The sequence below is a fragment of the Chanodichthys erythropterus genome, chromosome 2 (assembly GCF_024489055.1).
Source record: "Chanodichthys erythropterus isolate Z2021 chromosome 2, ASM2448905v1, whole genome shotgun sequence".
Lineage (NCBI taxonomy): Eukaryota > Metazoa > Chordata > Actinopteri > Cypriniformes > Xenocyprididae > Chanodichthys > Chanodichthys erythropterus.
Window position 1 is genome coordinate 17,242,554 of NC_090222.1, and position 24,260 is coordinate 17,266,813.

The window sequence follows — 24,260 nt, forward strand, 5'->3', positions numbered from 1 at the left end:
GCAAACAAGGAAAGCATTCAGACCTTCATATTGATTTTTGTTTACATAAATGTTTTCTCAGAAGAAATGGCTGTGAAAATGTTGCATTTGAGTCTTTTTAATTCATAATACCTTCAGTGCAAGAAATTTTATACATCAATTTTTCTCCAGGGATGTTAACATTTTTTTAAAACATGACCCAATCACATCATGCTTTTTATTGCTTCTAAAACTGCTAATTGTCCCATAAATCACTATTGTCTTCTGAAATGATTTCTTTGTAATGTTTGCTGCAGTCATTTGAAATGTTACAGGCCTTAAAGCGTGACTGAAATGATTTTCAGAGTTACTCATTAAGGTGCATATGTGGGTCATTGACCCAGTGTTTAGTATGGCCGCTCAGTGTCTGTTCCACAGTAGTGTGAGGATGGAGTGAGGTGCAGCACTTCCTGGCAAAAAGCCCAGCGTTTGATCCCAAACTTCAAACTGCACCTCTTCTTCAGACCTGCAGTTTCAGAAACATTTTATATCAAACTGAATTCATGTAATAATGACTACTATGTAACAACACTAGATGAGTGTAAATGAGACCATCAGTCTTTTACCTGTTGAGAATGATGAACACTGCTGAGGCATCAGGTCTGATATAGGCAGATATTTCCAGGCTGGTGTGCTGACTGAAGGACACACCCACTCTCTGTGACCCCTCCCACAGGAACTTGCTGTCAGTTTTAAAAGCACAAAAACTTGTGTTGAAGTTGAATATTCTATTTAACAATGCTGTATTTGAATTATATGATTCAGATGTATAAAATTTAACGTTGTTTTACACAACCCAAGTATGATTCAAAAAAGTTTAGTGCCTACTTCTATATTTGCAATTAAATTACATAATTGGCTACATTTAAATGTGAAATTTAAACTAGATGGCATTTTTGTGCAAGAGCTGAATTCTGCCAGAGTTAGCAGTGTTTGAAATTAGTCTAACCTGAAGTGGGCCATGCTGTAGAAGGTGGGCTGCTTGTAGAAGACATCTTTACTTGGGTCCACAATAATGGGGCTGTCCACAAAGTTTTTAACCCAGTTTGGCCCTCCATCCAGATTAAGGGCCAAGTTCCAGTCTGTCCATCCTGTCACATAGTTATTCAGGTCCTAAATAAAGAGAAAGTTGGGGAGATAAAAGGTACATTTTATAATAATTTTTTTAATAATTACATTTAAAAAATTATATATATTATGTCACAACCACTTTGTATATTAATGGCACTGCAGCCTCAACAAAGTTAATTTTAAAATATATTTGTGACCCTGGACCACAAAACCAGTCATAAGGGTAATTTTTTTTTTAAATTGAGATTTTTACATAATCTGAAAGCTAAATAAATAAGCTTTCTATTGATATATGATTTGTTAGTCGCATCTCGACCAAATATTGTCCTATTTGAAAATCTGGAATCTGAGGGTGCAAAAAAACTGAAATATTGAGTAAATCGCCTTTAAAGTTGTCCAAATGAAGTCCTTTGCAATGCATATCCACTCACAATTTTTATATATATATATTTTTTTATGGTAGGAAATTTACAAAATATCTTATGGAACATGATCTTAACGTCTTAATGATTTTTGGCATAAAAGAAAAATCGATAATTTTGACCAATACAATGTATTGTTGGATACTGCTACAAATATACCTGTGAAACTTATGACTGGTGTTGTGGTCCATGGTCACATTTTATAATCCTTTATGGGGAAAAAAAAAAAAAAGATGGGGAGGGAAAAGGCTTAAATATAAAATATAATATTAAATAATAATGTTAAATATACTTTACAGGTAAGCCTTTACTAAAAATAACAGTAATTTGTATTTAATATGTATAATTCTGTATTTCCTACTAAATCCTCAAAATAAATTTTTTTATTATATAGTATGTAATCATTTTTATCAATATTGATTTTTCAAATATACTTCTGAAGCGTTCAGATAATCATGTACCTGTATGATGTCATGTGCATAGTTCTCTGCTCTGTCCCAGCTGCCCAGACGCACACCACGGTCCACCGGACTCCACCCTGAACATGCCTCTGTTGCAAACAGGAAGTACTCTGGGTAGAGGTGGTGTGTGGTTGTCAGGGTGATGTCAGGAGGTGCAAGATGGTCAAGGTACCAGTGAACACCAATGCCGTGGACATAACGTGCTGCTTGTATGTCACTCAGAACCTACAACAGGGAAGAGAAGTAGACTTTTACCACCATCTGCATCTTAATGAACATCTTCCCATCCCTCTTTTTATCCACCCATCCTCATTTACCACTTTGGCCCAGTGTGGAAGCAGAACTCTGTTGTCATCGAGGATCATAAGGCGGGTCTTGGGAAAGGATGAGGAATGGAGTGCTGGACCCAAATCCAGGGCAATCCAGTCACGCTGTGTCTCCGGAGTGAAACCCAAAGCCTGAAAACTGTAATTTGTCATTTCGCCTGCAGTGGGCTCATTCCCTGACGTCAACCCCCAGAATGAAAGATTATATTTCCCATACTCCTCTAGAAATCTAAATAGGACATGTAAAAGTCATTAAAAGGATCAACAAATGCGAAAATTACTATTATGAAAAAAATATTATAGTCCATTTAGTTTAGATATTTGTATTTAAATGCAGAATTAGGTTCCTTCATGCACCTAATGTAGTACTGAGCCCAGGTCTTATGCTCTTTGCCTCCTGGCTTGCCTTTGAGTGAGCCCTTCCCAGTCAGTGCGTCATTGGTCTTCAACCAGGCGGGGGCGCTCCAGGCGCTGGCAAACAGATTAAGAGGCTGAGCAGAGAGAGCCTGTGCCCGCTGCAGCAGGGGAATCTGGGGGAGAAAGATGAAATGAATGAGAATATGACACTATGGTGTTGTGATAAGAGGTGTGCAATATGTATCATCCACGGTAATTTTGTAATTATTGTTTTAACAATGTGCAAGCAGACGTTATTACTCACTTTGCAAAATTGCACCTTGAGAGTCCATGCATTTATTGTGTGATGTAGCCTATTAGAATGATCTCCATGCAACACACAGTGGTTTACATATTTAATGAATCTGCATTTTTGATTGAATTGATTGCGTGAATGATTCAATAATCATTCATAAGAACTTGCTTATGACAAGGGCTACTGGTAGTTTTAGGGTACTCCTACACAAACATTTTGTACTCAGGGCCTAAAACTAACTTTTTGCCACACCTGCCAGTGGCTGGTGACTTAAGAAAATTTACCGGCCATGAAACTGTTTTTGCAAAAACAGGCAGTAATGACACCAAAATTTTAGATTTGGCGTAAACTCAAAATTCTCTATTCCAATTCTGATGCCACAACTAATAGCCTAACTACCTATCAAATTACAAACAAAATCACAAATAAATACAATATCAAAGATACAAAAGAAATAAATAGTGCTTTTCAGGTAGTTCTAACAGTACTTTTTAGATACAAATAATAAAGTAAGCAAATGTAAAATAACGCTGCATAGTCTTCAGTGTATAAATTAAAAATCCTTATTAATTAATCCTTATTAAAGTTAGAAAAGTTATTCAGTCAAGAGCAGTGAGTGATTTTTTGTTTGTCCTTTGTTTGATTAACATTAAAAACACAAACACCAGCAGGAATAGGAATAGGCTGCTGTCACTTTAAGAGTGATACTGTACACACGCATTTACTTTCTCAACTTTACATTCACTTAACACATAACAGATATCCCCCGGTTTCACAAACAAGGCTTAAGCTAGTCCTAGACTAAAATGCATGTTTGAGCTGTTTTAAAGCGGAACTCAGTAAGATTTGCGAAGCTCCCCCTACAGGTTCCTTCAGTGAATCACACTGTCGTAAATACTCCAAATGCAGCTCTGGACTACAACGACTAACGCTCACCAGCGCAGTAGTTTTGTAAATACAGTACAAGAAATCTCGATGGAGGTGGGTAATTTTCGAAATTGTCTTATAAAGTCATCATATATACATTGTTTTTGAATTACCGTAAAGCATTGTGTCAGTCTCGCGTGAACATGAACATGAGGCGAAATTGTGTCGGGTCGGCGCAGCTCAACTTGCAAATGCTGTTTTCTGGCGTAGACGTGCCAGAGGGGGTTAGTGCTCACCTCAAACACACAAGTCAATTAACCATCGTAAGGACTTAGAATGTAAAAAAGTTACTTAGTTCTGCTTTAAATGAAAGCAACTTGTACTGACATATCTTAAAATATGTCAGTGCCATTGTTTTGTCGCAAGATACACACCAGTAATGTTTTTTTCAAGTGTATGTTTATAAAATATACTTAAATATCCAAATTGAACTAAGGCCTAATCCTGGCTTAGGCTAAGCCTTGTCTGTGAAACCGGGCCTGTTAACTAGGATACTCCCTATTTTTTTTGACATAATTTTGTGTGAATTTGTCCATTTGAGTGCAAGAAGACATGAAAGAGAGCTCAGTTTAGCATTTGCACACTGTGTAACACAGCTTCCTGGGTACGGAGCCCCGCACATGACGTGCAAAAAAAAATAAATTACATTGTGCACACGATTTATTAATTTGTTCCCTCGATTTACTAAAACGTGTGCATGATTTACTATTTGGTTCCCTTGATTTATTTACTAAAACGTGTGCACGATTTAGTAAATCGAGGGAACAAATTAGTAAATCGTGCACACCATTTAGCCTACTAATTATTTTTTCCTGCATGTCTAATCTGGAGCTCCGTAGAAATGAGCTCTCTTTCGCTTGAATATTTAAATTATCAAGGCTTAAACTTTTTTGACGATGAAGCACTGGCCAGTCAACTGTCCCAAATGTGGTTTACGTTTGTTCACATTCATGCATTGTTAGAAATCATAAAAATGTTACCGGCCAACTGGCGAGTGACATCGTTTTAGTGTGTGATGCTGATTTTTACTAGCAGTTGGCGCTTGGCGAGTGTTCATTTTAGGACCTAGATGTACTAAAAACATTGTGTTTTTCGCGTACTGGTGGCAATGTTGTCAAAACAATCCCTGTTCACGAAAATGACTAAAAGCACTGTATTATGCATGCCAGGCCAGTAGTTGGCAATGTCACTTTGTAAAGAAACATCACATGCCTACAGACTGAACACGTAATAAGCATGCGCATGACGTCACTGTTTTATCAAATTCACAAAAAAAAAAAAAAAAACACTGTGATGGTGTGTTTCTGTTTGTGTATGATACCTTCATGTGAATATCCTCTTTGGCCAGGGTGAAGTTCTGGAGATCGTAGTCCCCTGGAGTGTCAGCGTATGTATAGAGGCGAGTTGAAAAATCACAACTGGCCATTGGCACTCTTACGAAACGGTACTCTATACCTGTGACAGACAGCGATGTGCACCATTCAGAACTGAGAATGCTGAAACCACTTTCATTCTCTGTCCCTCCCTGTCTCTGTCAATCTCACCATCTGGGGAGAAGTACTGTCTGAGCAGCTGGTCCTGAGCTCCGGAGGACAGAGACAGAATATTCATGGCTGCCGCATCTGTCATGGCACCTCCAAATCCTTTAATGTGCTGGTACTTCTGACTGGGATTCAGAGTGATTCTGAGAGCTAAGATCCAGGAGAGAAGGAAGAAGGGTTCAGCATTTGACATAATATTAAATATATATCATTTTTATTTATTTAATACTTCTTTCTCTACTTGATTTTTCCCTCCTTCCTTAAAGTCACCATGAAATCAAAATGGACAATTCTTATGGAATAAAATTTTCTAAATCTAAATACAGTTTTGTGAAAATCACACTTCAATCTGATGGTTTACTTTGTTGTATATAGGCAATGATGGCAAAATGGATGTATTAAACAAGATAAATGGTGTATGCTTAATTTCATGATAAGTGCGATTAATCGCAATTAAGGGTGCGTGATTAATCTCTGAGACAATCTCTGAGATCAATTCCTAATGGACAAAATCAAGACCCACTCTACATTTTTTTTTGTTTGAGAAGCCCTTTCACTCGGATATAAGGAACAATAGGGAAGAAAAGATCATCGCAACTTCTGTTTTTAATCGCAACACACCAACTATAAAAGGGGCACCCTTGACAAAATGTAAAACTTGACTGATTCTGTCTGACAATTGTATTATTTTCTTATGATGGCCAAATAAAAGTAACAATACAATAACTATAACTTTTATTTATTTATTTACATTTTTTCACCCAAAAATGAAAATTGCAAAAAATAACTGATTACTGTTACAATTTCTTTTGATGTGTGAAAGTTATGTGGACTCAGAGAATGGACAAAAATATCTTCATTTGTGTTTTCCAAAGATGAACTTTAGACGTATTTGGAAAGGGTACTAAATGACTAAATGGATTTTCATTTTGGGGTGAAATAAGTCTTTAAAGGGTTAGTTCACCCAAAAATGAAAATTCTGTCATTATTTACTCACCCTCATATCATTTTAAATCCATAAGACTTTAGTTCACCTTCAGAACACAAATGAAGATATTTTTGATGAAATCTGAGAGCTTTCTGTCCCTCCATAGACAGCTACATAACTACCACTTTGACACTTCAAAAACTTTATACAACTAATGACAGAATTTTCATTTTTGGGTGAATGATCCCTTTAAGGCCTAACACTCAAATCTAACAAATCTCTGATGGAGATTTGGTCTGTCTTTTCTTCATTATTGTGACTTATGTAGGGCGGGACTTTATTTTGTTCATAGGGAATTGATTAGATGGTTGTAGTTTGCTATTGCTGTAATTTAATGTGACAGGTTGTCCCACCCTTGAGGCAGTAAACAAGTTATCAGAGAAAAAAAAATAGTTTCATAGCAAAAGGGATAGGAAAGTTATTTTTTCATAAATATTTCATTAAAAAAAAAAATAATTGTTTATTTTGATTTCATGGTGACTTTAATAGCACTCACCTGCACCTGTGCTGTTTTTCTGGAACTGGCCTTGACTCTTCACGAGTCTGCTGCCAGATTTACTGCTGACATATGACAAGAACTGACTGGAACCTGGCAACACAATCCGGCCCATCGAGTCGCAGTATGTCGTATTGCACACGCACACAACCGAACCATGACCGAAATTCAGTGCTAGACATTCGTTACTGTCAGCTGGACAAAGTGACACAAACAAGCAGACAGAAAAAATGAAGAATACAGTAGTTTAACATATCTCATTTATCTGATTATATTTAGATAATAAACACACCTCTTGCGAAACTGATTACTCCAGTGAGCAGAATGAAAAGAGCGGGTTCTCTCATTCTGTCGATGCGGAGATTCTTGTTACATGTAAACAACAACAACGCTTTTTAAAATATTTAAACGTGCTCTCGCGACTTATTAGCAGACAACCGCCTCTATGTATTTAAAGTTTGTCCGAAGCCTAAAAACGGAAATATTATTATCATTACTGTCCTCTAAATGTTATGTGAAGGACCACTGTCTTCACGTTCACATACTGTTTCTGAGCTGTTAACTATCACGCACCTTTCGGCTGAGTTCCGGGTGACGCTCCGGCCACATGACCACCTCCTTTACCACGTGACTTCTAACAACAATGTTTTTTAGGAGAGCAATTTCAAAATAGTTTTTATGAGGAAAAAAAAAGCTGTAAACGTTTTCCAAGTTTTTTATTATGAAAAATTCTGCTTTTAAGTTTATTGAATTCACATGATGTACAGATACAAGAGAGACACAAATGTGCATTACAAGAAGGCACACAATCGTTCCAGGATGGATGGATTTTTGTTGCTGAGAAAGATGAGCTCTTTCTTTCCTTCTTCAGATCGACCTGTTGGTAAAGGATAAGAGAAACTGAACATGGGTATCTTGTAACATACATAATACGCTATTTCTGACTTCAAGAATGACGTCAGAATGATTTTAATTCACAAAATGAACAGACATGAACAATGCTTGTTTAATTATGTTTTATAAAGACATTTTTTTCTGTGGATATAAAATAGTTATAAAGCTTGTCAGAAAATACTACTCATTTAGACCAAAGGTTTTCAGTCTTTTAAATTCCATGAACACCCAAATATCTAATACACCCCTGTGAAAAATGATTATAAATGTCTAAAATAGCTTCTATGAAGTTATATTAAGCGTTTTCTACTCATAGTTCTGTTCTAATACTGTATTTATTTATTTACTCACTTACTTTAATCTTTTTTTTTTTTTTAAACACACTTTTCCACCATTTAACACTTCCTTGCACACCCTGGGAATCCCCTGACCACAGATTGATTAACCCCAATTACACACCAAATGTACATCCTTAGCTCTTCACTATGTAGCATTAATATTAAACAAGCTTCCTACTTTGTCAGGAAGTGAAAAAGAAAGAATGAAAAAAGACATTGCCCATCGCTTTCATTTTATTCATTCCAAAAATCACTTGAATGCACATTTAATCATAATTATGACTTGAAAACTTGTAAACAGGAACTTCCTACATTTTATATGACCACATTGTTCTCTCTACACACAGCGCTGCCGGTTGCAACTGCTCGCACCCCAGACACATAAATACACAAACTTACTGTGCGGATGCTGCAGCCAGTTACGGTCTAAATAGTACAGATAACAGCTCTCAAACTCCTTCTCACTGTAGTTGGGCACAGAAACTGGCACAAAAGGTTCCATATTATCAAACCCCTCCTGAAAGACAGAAATTGGGAAATCAAGACAAAAAGTGAGAAGAGAAAATACATTAAGCCCTTTTAACAAACCTAGACAATTCATGCATGCAACAGACCATGTCAGGGGCCTCTAAAGTTCTGCAAATGCTTCAAAGTCTATTGTTGAAGTAAAATGCAAAACAAAGCCCTGTTAACTTAGGGCATTTACTCAGCAGTTTAATGAAAAAGGCATAATGTGTTTTTTGTGTGTGTGTGTGTGTGTGTGAGGGTTGCTGACCTCTCCTAGTAACTCATTGGGAAGGTAAGCAGACCGTGGCTTGAACAGGGACCCGGTCTGAGACAGTGCTGTGAGAATAGCACCTCCACTCTATAACAGAGAGAAATATAAAGTGAGAGTAAAGGCCCGTTCACACCAAGAATGATAATTATGATGATAACGATAAAGATATAGTTCTAAGAATCGTTCGAAATATAAAAGAACAGCAGCAGAGTCCACACCATAAGAATAATGACACAGTGAAACAATGTCATTGGAATCACTTTCATAGTTATCGTTCTTGGTGTGAATTTGCCTTAAATTGAGAGTAAACAACTCACTGAGAGTTAAATCTGTATTATAGTATTAAGTGAGAGGTTTTTTTTTACCCAATCGTTTTTCATCATCTTCCTCAGATTATGAATCAGAGTCAGTTCCTCTGGCTCACACTGTATAAAATGAAAAAGAAAGTTTAAAAAAAAATGCACTGATACTAATGATTTCATAATATTAATACATTTATGATATTTAAACTTTTATTAATTAGTATTTTATTCTAGCCAATTTATACCATAGTCTTGTCCTCCTTTTTTAGAGTTGTTTTGCCCCACAGAGCATTTACTCCATCCACAGCCACGGCCAGTTTAAAGGCCCCCTCGCCATCTGTGGCACCCCCTGCCTGCAGCCTGAGCTCTCGCAGCACTGCACCCACCACATCACTGCTGCTCTTCATGCGATTCACACCCTGTTCAAATTAAATCAAATGATTAAAAAATAAATAAACAGAAATAATCTATATATATCTATATATATCTATATATATATATATATATATATATATCTATATATATATATATATATATATATCTATATATATATATATATATATATATATATATCTATATATATATATATATATATATATATCTATATATATATATATTATATATCTATATATATATATATATATATCTATATATATCTATATATCTATATATATATATATATATATCTATATATATATATATATATCTATATATATATATATATCTATATCTATATATATCTATATCTATATATATCTATATCTATATATATCTATATATATATATATATATATATATATATAGATATATATAAACACACACAAGTATAAAGCAATAGAACAAGGTGACAATACTATAAAAATGACTGTAAGAAGTTTATGATATAGTCAATTTAAAGGGTTAGTTCACCCAAAAATGAAAATTCGGTCATTATTTACTCACCCTCATGTCGTTCCACACCCGTAAGACCTTTGTTCATCTTCAAAACACAAATTAATGAAATTAATGAAATGATTTTTTTATGAAATCCAAGAAGTGTATGACTCGTCCATAGACAGCAATATAATCAACACTTTCAAGGTCCAGAAACGTACTAAAGACATTGTTAAAACAGTCGATGTGACTGCAGTGGTTCAACATTAATGTTATGAAGCAACACAAATACTTAAAAAATAAATAAATAATAAATAAAATAACGACTTTATTTAACAATCTCTTCTCTCCCCTGTCATTGTCCTGACATAGTTGCCGCAGTAAGCAAAGTGAAGGCTTACGTGTTTACGTCCAATGGCCGGCTCAGTATTGGCCAAAGCTGATCATGTGAGCAGCACGACACATGTGTGTGATGCTGACGCAGGAGCCGGCCAATAATGAGTTCTGATGTAGAACCTGGAAACGCTGGACGTAAACAACGTATGAGAATGACACAGAAGAGAAGATACTGTTGAATAAAGTCGTTATTATGGTTTTGTTTTTGGACACAAAAAGTATTTACGTTGCTTCATAACATTACTGAAGTGCTGTAGTCACGTCGACTGTTTTAACGATGTCTTTAGTACATTTCTGAACCTTGAAAGTGTTGATTATATTGCTGTCTATGGACTAGTCATATACCTCTTGGATTTCATCAAAAATATCTTAATTTGTGTTCTGAAGATGAACGAAGGTCTTACGGGTGTGGAACAACATGAGGGTGTAAAATAATAATGGGGTGTAAATTCTAAATAATGACAGAATTTTCATTTTTGGGTGAACTAACCGTTTAACGTAGTAGTAATTGGGAAGTTCTGATGACGATGATCAGGGGCGGCGCCAGCCTATTTTGCCAGGGCTTCAGCCCCGAATGTAATGACTGTCACTGAGCAAATATGAAACTGGACAATAGCCTATGTAAACCCCCGGAATCATAAGTTACTTTATTTCATTGCGCTTTGGCTTTGCATATACTGCATACAGCCTGTAAAAACAGACCTTAAAAATAATCTAACCTATAGAATACATTTCTTTGCTGTCTGTGTCACTCACTCAGAGCAGCGGCAGGCCTCGAGACTCTCTTTCGGTCCGGTGGAAGGGTTTTTGTTATAAAACAAACTTTAGCACATTTATCAGCTATACATTCATTCAGTGTTTCCCATTAATGACCCTCTGCTGCCACCACCATTTCATAATGAACTGAAAATTTAAAACATACTACTTTTGCCAACGAGCTAAATTCGAGCTGTAATAAGGCTTTGTGCCTTTATAAAACAGCAAAAGACAGTGATTAAGTATATATACAGTCTGTCTGTGCTGAGTGTTTTAAAGAGAAGTGCGCACATTTGCGCACGCGATCAGCTGGTGATCTGGTGATCAAAATAAAAGCTCAATGATTTATCTTTTAAAAAGAAATGAGTACAGAAATATCGTAAAAAAGATATTTGAACCCTTTTTAATGTCCAGGTACAAGTCAATGCTGTTTCTTTGGTCAATTTGTCTTAATTTTGAGTTTCCAGAGTGCACCAGATTGATGCATTTAACCTTAAAATGTAGAAAATTTTCTTCTGGGGGGGCATGCCCCCGGACCCCCCTAGAGGAGGTACATCCAACAAAGTTTTACAAATTACAGTGTCAAATAATGTACATTTTCTGAACAAGAATACGACAACAAAAGCTCCTTTCATGTCAGTAAAGCTGTTAATAGAAAATTAAAATGTCTTTGGACAAATATAGATTTGGGCTCCGCCCCCTGATGATGATGATAATGATGAAGAATAAAACTCACCTGATCAACAAGCTCCCCTAAAGGCCGCCCCTCTTCAGTACTTTCTCTCTTTGTCCACACATATCGCTGTGTTGTCTTTATCTGTCAATTGATGAGATTGACATCAGAGCAGCTCAAAAAAATAAATAAAAACATTTAACAAAAATAATAAATAATAAGTGATATACAACATCTACCCACATACACAAGGAGGGAATAGTAGTAGTATATTTTATGATTTTTTTTCTTAATATTTTTACATTAGACAACTTAAGTCTATATTTTGTAGTTTAAAAAAATTACATTAAAAAACAGAAAATAAAATTTCCATGGGCCAGACAATGTGATAAGGTGATCTACTGACCTACTTGCATACCCATAAACCCTACCATACAATTAACACATCCAGAGTTGTACCTTGGATAAAAAGCGTTCATTGGTGATTTTGAAGTTCTTTAGCCATTGGGATGCTTGAATCGGCTGGTCAAAGCGTGAGGGGCGGGAAGAAGAGGGTAGCAGCTCTTTGCAGTTCTTGACCCACAGATGAGCTACAGAGAGAACATCATAAGATTCCAAACTTCACCTCATCTTGCATTTTGTTTGAATGAGGGTCAGTGCAGCTCACCATCTGGTATATGCAGGATCAGCCAGCCCTGGGTGTAGCAGTAATGCAGGGCGTGACACAAAGACAGGGTCTTTCCAGAGCCAGTATCTCCATCTAAAGCACATTGTCAAGGAATGTGTGAAATATTAAGTGTGGAAGAGGAATATGCACAAAGTAAAACAGCTCACTGGGAATTTTCTGTTTGAGGATACAGAGTATGTAACGCAGCGGGGGCTTGCTGTAATCAACTCTTTTAAGATATGAGATAAGCTCCAGTGCCGATTGCCTCACCATCAAGCAGCCTTCATTAAACGTCTTAACCTAAAACAAGAGTACAAACATGTATTAGTTGTCCAGGCAACTTCCACCACAAACATCATGCCATTTCTATTTAGACTATATTAAATCTATACTAAATCCACACACACATAGTACTGTTCCCAAACCTGCAACTGGAAACGTGGAGGCAGTCCATGGGGGAAGAGTTTTTGGATGTGAGCCGGGGGGATTGTGTAGTACTGCCCAATATGTCTTTCCGAATGGCATGCCTGAGAAAGAAAAAAAGAGTGGGTCGACAATGAGGATGGAATGTCACAACATAAAGAGCTTTGAGCTTTCCATAACTTATTTTCCATGCTGTATAAAGGGGCAGTTCACCATGTAAATATTAAATAATAGGTAAATCACATAGCAGAGCAACATGATAAGATGCTCAGATCTAACATATATAGGGCCCCTATGAAATTCCTTTTTATTTACCCCCAAATTCTGTTAATAATATCATCTATGGAAGCTTGTTTCTGCCACTGAATAAAGAAAATGGCAATAGCAGCTTTTTTATCTCACAATTCTGACCATTTTCCTCACAATTGCGAGTTTAAATCTCGCAATTCAGACTTTTGCGTGATAATAAAGTCACAATTGTGAGTTATAAAGTCAGAACTGTGTAATATAAAGTTGTAATTTTATTTTATAAAAATATATTTATATGATTCACTACAAATGTATTATCGAAAACAGTGGTAAACAAATTAATGCCTAAAGCTTTAACAATTTAATTAATCTTTTAAAATTTAATCAAATGAAATTAATTTCTTTTTTAATTTCAATTTCAATTAATTTTTTGGCAAACAAAGTGCAGCACAACTTAGGTTTACTGTTTAAAACATGGATGAAAACCTATGTGATATTCCTTAGAAAATAACGTTTTAATACACTGTATTATTTTTATAATTATTATTATAATTTTGAGAAGTACATTCTACTGTACAATAGCCTTACTTCTTTTGCGCTGGTTTGCTAAGCTGAATAGCCAATAAGAGTGATTTTTTTCTCCAACGCAGATTCAACATCTTCGACTGGCTGAAAACTTTACTACTATTCAATTTTAAACCAGTTGTTACAATATTGGTAGTATATGTAAATGAACAGTGTGTACTCTTTCTCCATGTTATTTGCACTGAGATGCTGGTGCAGACTTTAGACAGCTCCAGAGCTTTGCTTAAAACTACAGATCCAACATCCACATTTTTGTATTCCCACAGACAGTCAGATTGATGGCACCAAAATCAAAAGTGCACTACAGCCCGGGTGTTGATGTTTTTGACAAAAGGGAATGTCACAGTCCTTTATCTTTGTTTTCTTTAGTCATGTATAGCCTATTTTCACGTTTCTATGGCATTGACAGGGAAGTTTTATTAAAAGCCCATCTAACAAGAGGTGATCTACCCCTTTAAAGGAGTCATCACATGCAAAATCAAATTTGCCTTGATCTTTTGACGTATAAGAGGTCTTTTTACCATTAAAACATCCTGCAAATTTCATAGCTTAAAACAGCCTCCTCATTATGAGCAAAGCATTTATTTAATCAATCTCCAAAAAAAAGCCTTGTTTTGACATTGCAGGATCTCTGACATCACATGGGCAAATACATCAATGAATAGTTATAGCCTACATCATCGCACCATAGGCCCCATCCACTGGCTTCACCGCTGACATTTGCCTACACTGGATGTAAGCGTTGTGTCAAAATCAAACAGAACCCATTATATTCACTAACGCGGTCTACTACACTGGATACAGTGTACAGATTCACGTTCAGTTACTCAACGCACACGAGTCTCTCAAAAAACAGGACAAATGGAGGTACTGGATCTGACAGAAGCTGCATCACAAACCAGAAGTAAAGGATTTCAAAATGCTTTGTCTGTAAATGGTGGTTTTATATGGATAATGTTTTCATAACACTTACTCGTGCAATAGCGAGTGGGCATCGATACTTTTTCCTATGCAAAAATGTAAACCAGTTTTAACAGTGGCCGTTAACTGACAAGCCTTAAAGGAGCCTCCCCTTAAAAACAGATCATTTCAGAAGGAGAGTCAGAATGAAGGCTGACAGTAATTGTTTTTCTGCATGCATATGTACATTATATATTCATAATGCAACTTTATAAACACTAAAAGTGAACCTCAAGGAACATATTAAAATAATAAAAAAAAATATGGTTTAGGGTATACAACTTGATTAATGTTTACATAAGACACTCTGTGTGCACAGTTTTAAGTTTATAGGGCATACTGGATCCTGCTCTGAAGTTCTGAAGACTGACAGCAGACTTGGCTCAGCTGATGATGTTTCCCCAACAACCGCCTCCAGCTGCTGGCCACTTCCTTGGATATGGAAATGTCTGAACTTCTGTGTGACCTGATAATGACATCATTAATTGTTTTGAGTAATCTGTCCTGTTAAATGTTCTTAAATGTATTTTATAGATAAATATAAAACATATGAAAGGTTAATGACACTTACTGTAGGACGCAAACGCGAGGCCAGTTTGTGCAGATTCATATTCTGAAACAAGAGCAAGCAATTTATGTTTAATCAGAGATGTTCTCTTAATGTAATCCGGTTGACAAACTGTGCTCACTTTAAAACCGTTAAACTGAATACTTGTTATGGAAGCTTCTACTTACAGACATTATATATTTTGGCGAAATTATAGAAAATTAATTCCTATAATGTTATTCTCAGAAAGAGTCTTCATGTCTTTCACCTTGCGAGTGATATGCTGGCTGAAAGCATGAAAGTGCATGAGGCATGATGCGGCTACACCATGCACAAAAACGGAATAAGACAATAACTTACCGCTAGAGAAAAAAGGCGTCAGATGCTTAGAAAAAAGCTTGTCATTTAAGGGTTACATGTAAAGCAAAAACCCCGTCTTGCTGGTTGCCGCGAACGGTCGTACTGTCACGGGCCACGACCGATGGAGGTCGCCATCATTGTTTCAACAGACGTCGGAAGTTACGTCATTACGCAAATGACGAAGACGTATGACCAAGAGGTCAAGGTTTGGCTGGTAAGCGTCAGATATGTTTTTGTATTAAATTCATACGCAACACGTATTAATATCTATGATTATCACGACCCGTTAACTTCTGCTGGTTGATAAGTAACGTATACCATTATGCTTCATTTTTATCCACTGACGGCCATTCACAAGTAGCCGAAATAAATCTTTTTGCATCTTTTACGCATAGATTATTATTTTACCCTGTCCCAGACCCATTCAGTTTTAAAATATAAAAATCCAAATATATTAAGTGTGACATCAACAAAACTGTGATATCAACAAATGTTTAAATAAACAACAAACCATTTTAAGTTTTGCTCCATTACTACTTTTATTTGAAAGTTATTGTATACTTTTAAGTTTTAAAAATTTCTAATGATTTTTTATTTATTTATTTATTTGATTGTCAATTTGTGCTTTAGTGGTGCAGTTTAGTGGAGATGTATGTTATATTGTTGTTGCGCCAGTAGGTGGAGACAATTGACTGTCTTTATGTTCATTATGAATGAGTCATCATTAACTGATGAGTACCATTATGAATTGTTCATCATTAGGCTAATTTAACTGATTTGTTGAAAAATGCTAATTCATTCAGGATCAAAACACCACTGTGTGTTGCTCTGAGACCTGCAGCATGACTTCATTTGTATTTCATTTCTGAGCAAAAATGGCAGCCTCAAGTGTAGCCATGGCAGGTTAAACAACTTTCATTGATATTATATCACAAGTTCAGTTTCTGTTCAGAAATCAATGCACTTGGCAATATTGTTGGTAGGTAGTACAGTAAGTTATCTAAACAGTAGTTTTCGAGTAAAACTTATGTAGGCCTAATTAATGACTAATAATAGCCTAGATCACATTTTTGTTAATATTTCTATTCCTCCATAGAAATTTTGTTTTGGATAAATATGTTTCCCTCTTCCTTTAAAATTGGTTATATCATGTGAAAGAAACATATGAGCGCTTTCATTTTATTATAGAATACAATAGCAATATATATATATATATATATATATATATATATATATATATATATATATATATATATATATATATATATATTGTAATTCTGAAAGAGAAACCATGATTATTTTTTGAATGTCCCTGTTCTTCTCTCTTTTGGCTTGAGATGTCACAATTTCTGAGCTTTAAAATTAAATTTAAATAGCCCTATCAAAAGTTTTACTTCATTCAACATTTCAAACAGAAAAGGGTTACTCTGTTTTTGTTATTAGGATTTTTATATTCATCAGTGCAAGCGGAGTGATTTAAAACCATATTTTTCTCATTTCCAAACAGCCCTTGAAATATATTCTGAATCTACAACATTAAAAAAAAAAAAAAACACAGAAAAAGCCATAAATTATTTTTAGTATTTGTTTGTGATGCCCTTCATTTATGTTGTTTGTTAATGTCTTGAGAACCTACTTAATTGCTGGAATTCAATAAATAAATAAATAAATAAATAAATAACTTCCACTGAGAAGAATGGGAATGTTAGATGGCATTATCCAAGCAGACTCCAAAAATAGATTATATCGTGGTTTCATGGTTGTAGTCTAAATATAGTTATTAAGTATTCTTAAGTCATCTACTTATCAAGCCCTTACCTCTGAAACATTAAATGTTTTCTGTTTTGAGTTTTAATGAAACTCATCCAAAGTCTATTAAAGAAGAATTTTTATTCTCGATTGATTTTTTTCATTGTTATCATTATGTATTATAAATTTATTTACGTAACATATGCCTAGTGTAACATATTAGCTACATTACATAACTTTCAGTAAACTACATGTAGCTACTGTATTATGTTTGCACCACCTATCGGTCACCCGCAGTAAGTGCGCAGTTACTGCCACTTAAAATGATGTTCCATGTTGTAATACAACGTAATGCAATTAAAGGAAAGATACAAAATAGGTGTTGGCGATAGACTGCACGTGTACTTCAAGAGCCAGATTTCTGGGCACGAAGTTTTCAGATGCTGGATTAGTTGTGTGTATTATATTAAATAAAATATCAAATATTGATAAATAATAAATAATACACATCTTTCAAATGAACGACGCAGACTGGCCCACAATTCAATTACATCATTGCTCATCATTTCAAAGTCGGCCATCTCGGGTTAGATTATTCAATATCATTTTCTCACACACGCATTAGATTTAATGATTATCTTTGCTTTGATCCGCTCTTTGATAGTGTCGATAAAACAGCATCCGCTAGGGTGATAAATGTGCGTGGCTGTTTACATTTCTCTTTTCTCGTGTTATTGGTGGATAAATTTAGCTCAAGTTGCAGGCATCAGCTCAGTAACCGAACATATACAGCATGGTCATTCCTCTCCTCCGTCTCCCCTCATCGGTGAACTTGGGTTGTGGCTATCTGGGTACACAATGTACGACCATGCTTTTGATGTAAAACAACTGCGCAAGAGACGGATAGAAACAGGGGGGCTAAGAGAAGAAGAAGGGGGGACGTGAGTATCGTGTGGTGTTGCACAATGTTCATCTTCAGGGGTCCTTCGCTTCGCGCAATGGACACGCATCATCCCTCCATTTATCGTTTCAGCTCGTTGCGCACACTTGTAAATTAGCTGCTCCTTTTCTTGCGATACGTCCTCTATACAGCTCGGGTAAGTCATTTTTCATTTCGTGAAGCAATGTGGTTGCTTGTTATTGTTTTCTTAAATCTCCGATTAGTTTTCGAGAACATTTTCGTAGTGTACTACCCCCGTTGCTTAATAAAAATGTAATTTGAAACGGGACCTTCATCTGTTAGGCCCTCGCGCATGAATACGCAAAGACACTTTTTATCGTAAACATACGCGCGTGCAGTATCCCTTATACAATTTTTAATGTATGCCAATAATAACGCTGTAATATCTGTAAACAGCTCGAAATAGCTGATTAGAAAGCCAAGTCGCGGTCTGCCTATCCTTTTTTTGCCACTTTCCTGACAACTTTATATCGATTCTGTCCTAGCGCTGTAGATATCAGGATCGTATCGACATTTCTCTGTTTTCTTTTCACTGTTTCTCCAAATTCGGTCTACAGCGAGGGGAACAGTAACTTATTCTACCTCATACTTGTTATGTCCCATCAATCAAGTCGTATTCGCACTGCATTGACATGCTGTGCTCGTCTGCTCAAGTGGCGAACCAACTAAAACATTATTGTCATAGACACCTAATTAATTGTCCATATCTCTGTTTCTTTTTCATTTAATGCTCTAGTTTTCTGCTATTTTTGGAGCACCGGGCTATATCTAGGTCACAGAGGAGCCTGTAGAATCGAAACAGCTTTATCCCTTTGTATTTTCAAATTTGGCAGATGGATTTGTGGTCAAATCACGGTTAGTTCTCTGAGTTTGCCCAGGGACCCCTTAGATCTTGCCAGGGAGAAAAGATTTGCTGAACTGAGGCCAGTGCTCAGTGATGTCATCTTGTTTGCAACTCAATATGCTACTTTCACATTGCACCGATTAACAATATTTGACTGAATCTGCTTGACAAGCGAAACAGAGGAAGAGCTTAACAGGTCTGCTTGACTGGCAAAGGCTGGTGTTAACCTTCGTATTGTTGTCTTATAGTACATAAGAGGACAGAAGACCCTTATAAGATAACAGTTTGTAATGAGATAACATACACAAACCGAAACCTAATAACTTCCTCATTGCACTTGACACTGAAGTGTTGGATTGAGATACTTCAGGTAAAAATGAATAAAAGGGACACTGTAATGAAATGTGGGGAATTGGGAGGAGTAGAACGAGAGGAAAAATGCAAAGTTAGACATGACAAAATAGTAGATTTTCACTTTTTTGCAAAGATTTGTATCAGCAACACCAAAACAGATTTTTAAGGAAGAGCATGTGTTTTTGATTTACAAGGAAACAGTGACTGCTCAGTGTGGTCTTCTTTGAAAAGATGCCTTAAAGACGGACTGTAAAAGAGAGCAAATTATATATTGAAAGAAACAAAACTAGATGAAATGGAAGGAGAGAAAAAGGCCGAGATTAGAGGGAAATGAAACCTGTGGATAGACAGAATGTTCAGGCGGGACAAGAAAATGAATAATTATGGTTAATGTTGAAAAGTAGGCTTATGTCCCAGGGAGAGAAAGACCCTCAAACGTCCTTCTCACTTTGCTTCTGAACTGTGCTACTAATAGCCACAGAGCTCCCTCTTCTGCTCTCTAACACACACATCATTGTACTTTGCTCTCTCTCTCCTCTCCTCGGGCCATTTTTCTTTTCAAGCGTTCCATTGGGATTGTTTTCTTAGCACCAAATCCTAAAGGAGGAGCTGAGAAGATTGCACTCAGCAAGTGAAATGCTGTTGGATTTTGTCTTCTTAATAAGAATTAGCAATGACTGAAACAACCTGCAAAGGATGTTACTTTTACTAGCTAGAAACGGTCGCTAAAGCACTTTACGATATGATTCAAGAAGGCAGAGATTGAGAGATCAGGGTGGGACACTTTAGACAAGATTGCATGAGTGGATGGAAATTTTGATATTGGAAATGCTTTGACAGAGTCCAGTCAACAACACACAGATGTCTCAGACTACTGATCCTGGGCTTTATTAGCGTGTTCCTCCCTGGAGCCTGGAGGTCAGCCGCTGGATTTTATGGATCCCCTGTGCAAGTTAACGCACTGAGGTCATCATGCGGAATCTTCCACAGAATGACCTCACTCTGTGTGGGAAAGCACCTGCCTTTCAGACAACTCAAAACAGAGTTTCAGCCAGTTTTTCGCAATTGCTGGGGATTTTTATGTGGGTATGTCCCAAAGGAAATGGCATATTGATATGTATCGTGCTGGTCATGAATGATATTATAAAAGATTTGTATTGTCGAGTTAATTTGAAACTCTAACTTCCTTTAGAGTTCAATTTATTTTTCATCTGGCACATTCATTCTTTATATTAAAGAACCAAACTGTGTTAGATTGAGCTATCTGGATATTTTTAAAGATGAATTCTTCATCTCATATGTCATTACACACGGAGCTGCCCTTCTATTACACCAAATTTGGAAGTATTCTGAACTGCTCTGGAAGAGCAACAAATGCAGAAACCATAATAAAGATAAAAATGTGCATGTCTTAGGGGAGCAGAGAAATCTTTGTATTTCTAAGTCAACAAACTCTCTTGAAAGTAGTAACAAAGACTATTCTCCCTTCTTCATTAAAAATAATAGGTTTCCTTTTGAGGTTCCAGTTAAAAAAAGTATTGTTAGTCGGAGCTGACAGCCTCGTGGGCAGCCCTCTGACATGTAGTGAGATTGCGCTTTGGATGACCTGAGTTTGAGTCCCAGCTTGTGGTCCTTTCCCGATCCCGCCCCTCTCCCACTTCGTTTCCTGTCCTCTCTCCATCTATACTATCTAAATAAATGCAAAAACACAAAAAAAAAGAATAGAAAAGTACTGTCAAAGTTGTAGCAATGGGTTAGTTGATGCATATTTGCATAAAATTTCATTTTTATTAGCTACAAGATTTTAACAGCGAAAATGGCCAACCATTTCCTTTAAGATTGTTGACATTCACCGTTTCCTGTCCTCTCTCCATCTATACTATCTAAATAAATGCAAAAACACAAAAAAAAAGAATAGAAAAGTACTGTCAAAGTTGTAGCAATGGGTTAGTTGATGCATATTTGCATAAAATTTCATTTTTATTAGCTACAAGATTTTAACAGCGAAAATGGCCAACCATTTCCTTTAAGATTGTTGACATTCACCGTTTCCTGTCCTCTCTCCATCTATACTATCTAAATAAATGCAAAAACACAAAAAATAGAAAAGTACTGTCAAAGTTGTAGCAATGGGTTAGTTGATGCATATTTGCATAAAATTTCATTTTTATTAGCTACAAGATTTTAACAGCGAAAATGGCCAACCATTTCCTTTAAGATTGTTGACATTCACCTTTTACAGTCTGTTGATTCACCATACACCATTGGTTCTGAACCTTTTTGACTCTAAGGCCCTATTGTCCACAATAATATTGAACGTTAAATTGCAGGATTCAGACAGTTTTAGGAGCTGAATGTTCTCCAGGGTTTCCACTCTTTTTAACTAATGAGTTTACAAGACTTTTTCAGCTGTTCATGATTTAGAAGATTTTAGATGATTAATGCTAAATGATAATGATAAATCTTTTTTTTTTTTTTTTTTTAAATGCTTTGTCTTATTTTAAATAATTTTAAATCATCTGGAGGCCCCCTTAAAAGTTTGCTGAGGCCCACTAGTGGGCCCTGACCCCCACTACCATAATATACCATAAATCTGTCAACATTGTAAGATTTTCTGTCTGACAGTGATGACAGTTCAATATGTGAAATGTCCTTTAGTCTGAGTTAGTACTAAAACATAGTTGAATGCAAAATTTACAAATATTTATTTTACATTTTCTACAACAAAAAGAAGGTTGCAGCCATACATAGCTGAATACATCTAGACACTCTTAACAGATTAATCTAAATTAATTCCTCTATATGCAAGTTTGTTGTTGTTGTTGTTGTTGTCATTTGTTTGTTTGTTTTAGTTCACTAATCTGACAAATTAATTTTATGTTGTAGAGATACAGTATAGCATGTCACATTGCAGGACCTCTACTTTCTAAAAGTATTTCATGTCAGCTACTCAAAAACAGATTCCATTAGCATTTGAATCGGCATGTTCAGAGCCAGCTGCACATGCTTTAATAATCCATGCCTCTAAATTGAGCACTAACTTTTGAACTAGTCAGTCACAGCAATAGCTCAGGTAACTCGATGGTTAAGTGTTGCTGCCTTTTTGAGCTGGATATGTGTTTTGATTGGGGTAAATTTTGAAAAGTGTAGCATTTTCTGTTGTACCGCCTGCATATGTAATCTTTTTACTTTGTGCTGAGGTTTTCTGATGAAACATTTTGAATGCTGTGTCATGTTATGTGACACACTGAGTAAACTGTGACTAATGTCGGTCTCTTTCTTGTTTTTACTTTATAGCCCCTTCCATGGTACCAGTACCTTATTACTCTCTCAAGTCAAGTGAGATGAAAGAAGAGTATTAAATAAGACTGAAAAACATAACGTTATCTTTTCTCATAAGCTGAACATTAATTATTGACAAACTTTGACATTAGTCAAAGTACTACTCCCATTAACGTCTACTACTCTGAAAGTTCAAATGGATAAGAAAAGGCAAAAAGCAACACCTGCACCAAGACTGGAGAAAGAAGAGAGGACAGAAGACAGGAAGAGGATGAGAAAAACCAAAGGGGCTGAACCAGAAGCTTCCTCAAAGAATACTAACATCGAACTTAAGCCCCAGCAGCAGACTAGGCCAGGGGAGTTAACAGATACAAAGTCTGACCAGTCAGATGGAAATGTAAGAATGAAAATAGGGGTTGGAGCAAAACGGACAAAGAAGCCCCCAAAGAGCCTTGAGAATTTCATATGCAGGCCCACAATTAGGATCTCTCAAAGGCTTGCACACGGAGATGGTCATAGTTCATGTGGAGGTGAAGTCTCCAGTTCTGAAATCAGAGTGGGCAAGCAGTCAAATCGAGAGATTCAGAAAAATAGCAACAATTCCATTTCTCCAAAAGGTTCCACAAGAATGAATCTCCCACTTCCCACTTCATCCAAAAAAGGTGACTCTACACCAGTCATTACAGCCTCTAAAAAGGTAAGTCTTTCTTTTATTTTCTTTATTTCTTTCATGTTTTTTTTTCTAAAATTCTTTATGTGAGACAAATGCTTGATACTATTTCTGTCTGTATCTTGCCATTTTTAGCCACCAGCAGTTTGACATTTTTTATCTATTTTTACATCCCCTCATTTTATAACATGCTTCTGTCATCTTCTTTTTTTCTTTTTGCTCACTCAGATCTTATTTTCTTGCTTGTTCTCGCTCCCTTTTCTCTATCTTTTTGTCCCATTCTCCCACATACTGAAAAATATGCAGCTGGAAGTCTTCCATCTATGCTCTGTTATTCTTTTATTCTTTTGACCAGAAAACAGTTACTGGAAAGCCTACAGCTAAATACATTCCTCCCATTTGTTTTATTTTTGATCAAGTGTTATGTGCCATGTCCTTCTGTCTCATTCACCCAAATCCTTCTAAAATACTGTGATCATAGGACCATGAAATGGTTACACCAAAATAGTAATAAATAAAAATAATTAAAAACCTTATTTACAATTAGTGATGTGTTATTATTATGAAATGTCAGTGAAATTAAGTCAAAGCCATCATTTAATGAAGCCTGTCAAATATGTTCAAATGTATAGCTACTCCAGACTGCTTTTGATTTAATTTTAATGGATGTCATAAAGTGATCTGAATTATTGAATAT

At 35.9% G+C, this 24,260-nt stretch overlaps 3 protein-coding genes across 19 annotated transcripts in view; 1 reads left to right on the forward strand and 2 right to left on the reverse strand.

The window, feature by feature from the left end:
• Window positions 1-347: 347 nt before the first annotated feature.
• Window positions 348-7,447, reverse strand: gba1 (glucosylceramidase beta 1). 2 transcript variants are annotated; one of them, XM_067402715.1, is made up of 10 exons: window positions 7,195-7,447; window positions 6,909-7,097; window positions 5,422-5,568; window positions 5,199-5,332; window positions 2,656-2,828; window positions 2,290-2,527; window positions 1,973-2,197; window positions 968-1,131; window positions 585-701; window positions 348-484 (listed from the first exon to the last, which is right to left on the reverse strand). In XM_067402715.1, exons 1-10 carry the CDS (start codon window positions 7,247-7,249, stop codon window positions 379-381), a joined length of 1,548 nt encoding a protein of 515 aa, XP_067258816.1. In that variant the 5' UTR covers window positions 7,250-7,447; the 3' UTR covers window positions 348-378. The 2 variants fall into 2 exon arrangements, with proteins under 2 accessions (XP_067258816.1, XP_067258808.1); XM_067402707.1 differs by having other exon boundaries at window positions 6,903-7,097; window positions 7,195-7,446.
• A 25-nt stretch (window positions 7,448-7,472) lies between these two features.
• Window positions 7,473-15,853, reverse strand: dap3 (death associated protein 3). Its single transcript, XM_067402730.1, has 14 exons — window positions 15,704-15,853; window positions 15,368-15,409; window positions 15,137-15,262; window positions 13,005-13,106; window positions 12,771-12,879; window positions 12,580-12,672; window positions 12,372-12,502; window positions 11,976-12,056; window positions 9,460-9,633; window positions 9,278-9,337; window positions 8,910-8,999; window positions 8,534-8,651; window positions 7,611-7,779; window positions 7,473-7,567 (listed from the first exon to the last, which is right to left on the reverse strand). Exons 2-13 carry the CDS (start codon window positions 15,404-15,406, stop codon window positions 7,694-7,696), a joined length of 1,209 nt encoding a protein of 402 aa, XP_067258831.1. The 5' UTR covers window positions 15,407-15,409; window positions 15,704-15,853; the 3' UTR covers window positions 7,473-7,567; window positions 7,611-7,693.
• A 2,347-nt stretch (window positions 15,854-18,200) lies between these two features.
• Window positions 18,201-24,260, forward strand: part of LOC137031654 (histone-lysine N-methyltransferase ASH1L-like) — a 33,272-nt gene continuing 27,212 nt past the window's right edge. For 15 of the 16 annotated variants that reach the window (XM_067402765.1, XM_067402783.1, XM_067402809.1 and 12 more), the window contains exons 1-2: window positions 18,400-18,549; window positions 22,909-23,590. In XM_067402765.1, the coding sequence (XP_067258866.1) occupies window positions 23,090-23,590 (501 nt within the window). In that variant the 5' untranslated portion in view covers window positions 18,400-18,549; window positions 22,909-23,089. The other variant, XM_067402799.1, reaches the window with a different exon arrangement.

Coding starts and splice junctions, on each gene's coding strand:
- gba1 (XM_067402707.1), bottom strand. CDS start 7,249: ATGAGAGAACCCGCTCTTTTCATTCTGCTCACTGGAGTAATCAGTTTC. Junction 2,829..5,198: donor AAGAGGATATTCACATGAAG/GTATCATACACA, acceptor TTTCTCCCCCAG/ATTCCCCTGCTGCAGCGGGC. Junction 2,198..2,289: donor TTCCACACTGGGCCAAAGTG/GTAAATGAGGAT, acceptor TCCCTGTTGTAG/GTTCTGAGTGACATACAAGC.
- dap3 (XM_067402730.1), bottom strand. CDS start 15,406: ATGAATCTGCACAAACTGGCCTCGCGTTTGCGTCCTACA. Junction 8,652..8,909: donor CCAATGAGTTACTAGGAGAG/GTCAGCAACCCT, acceptor TCTGTCTTTCAG/GAGGGGTTTGATAATATGGA. Junction 7,780..8,533: donor CTGGCTGCAGCATCCGCACA/GTAAGTTTGTGT, acceptor CTTTACCAACAG/GTCGATCTGAAGAAGGAAAG.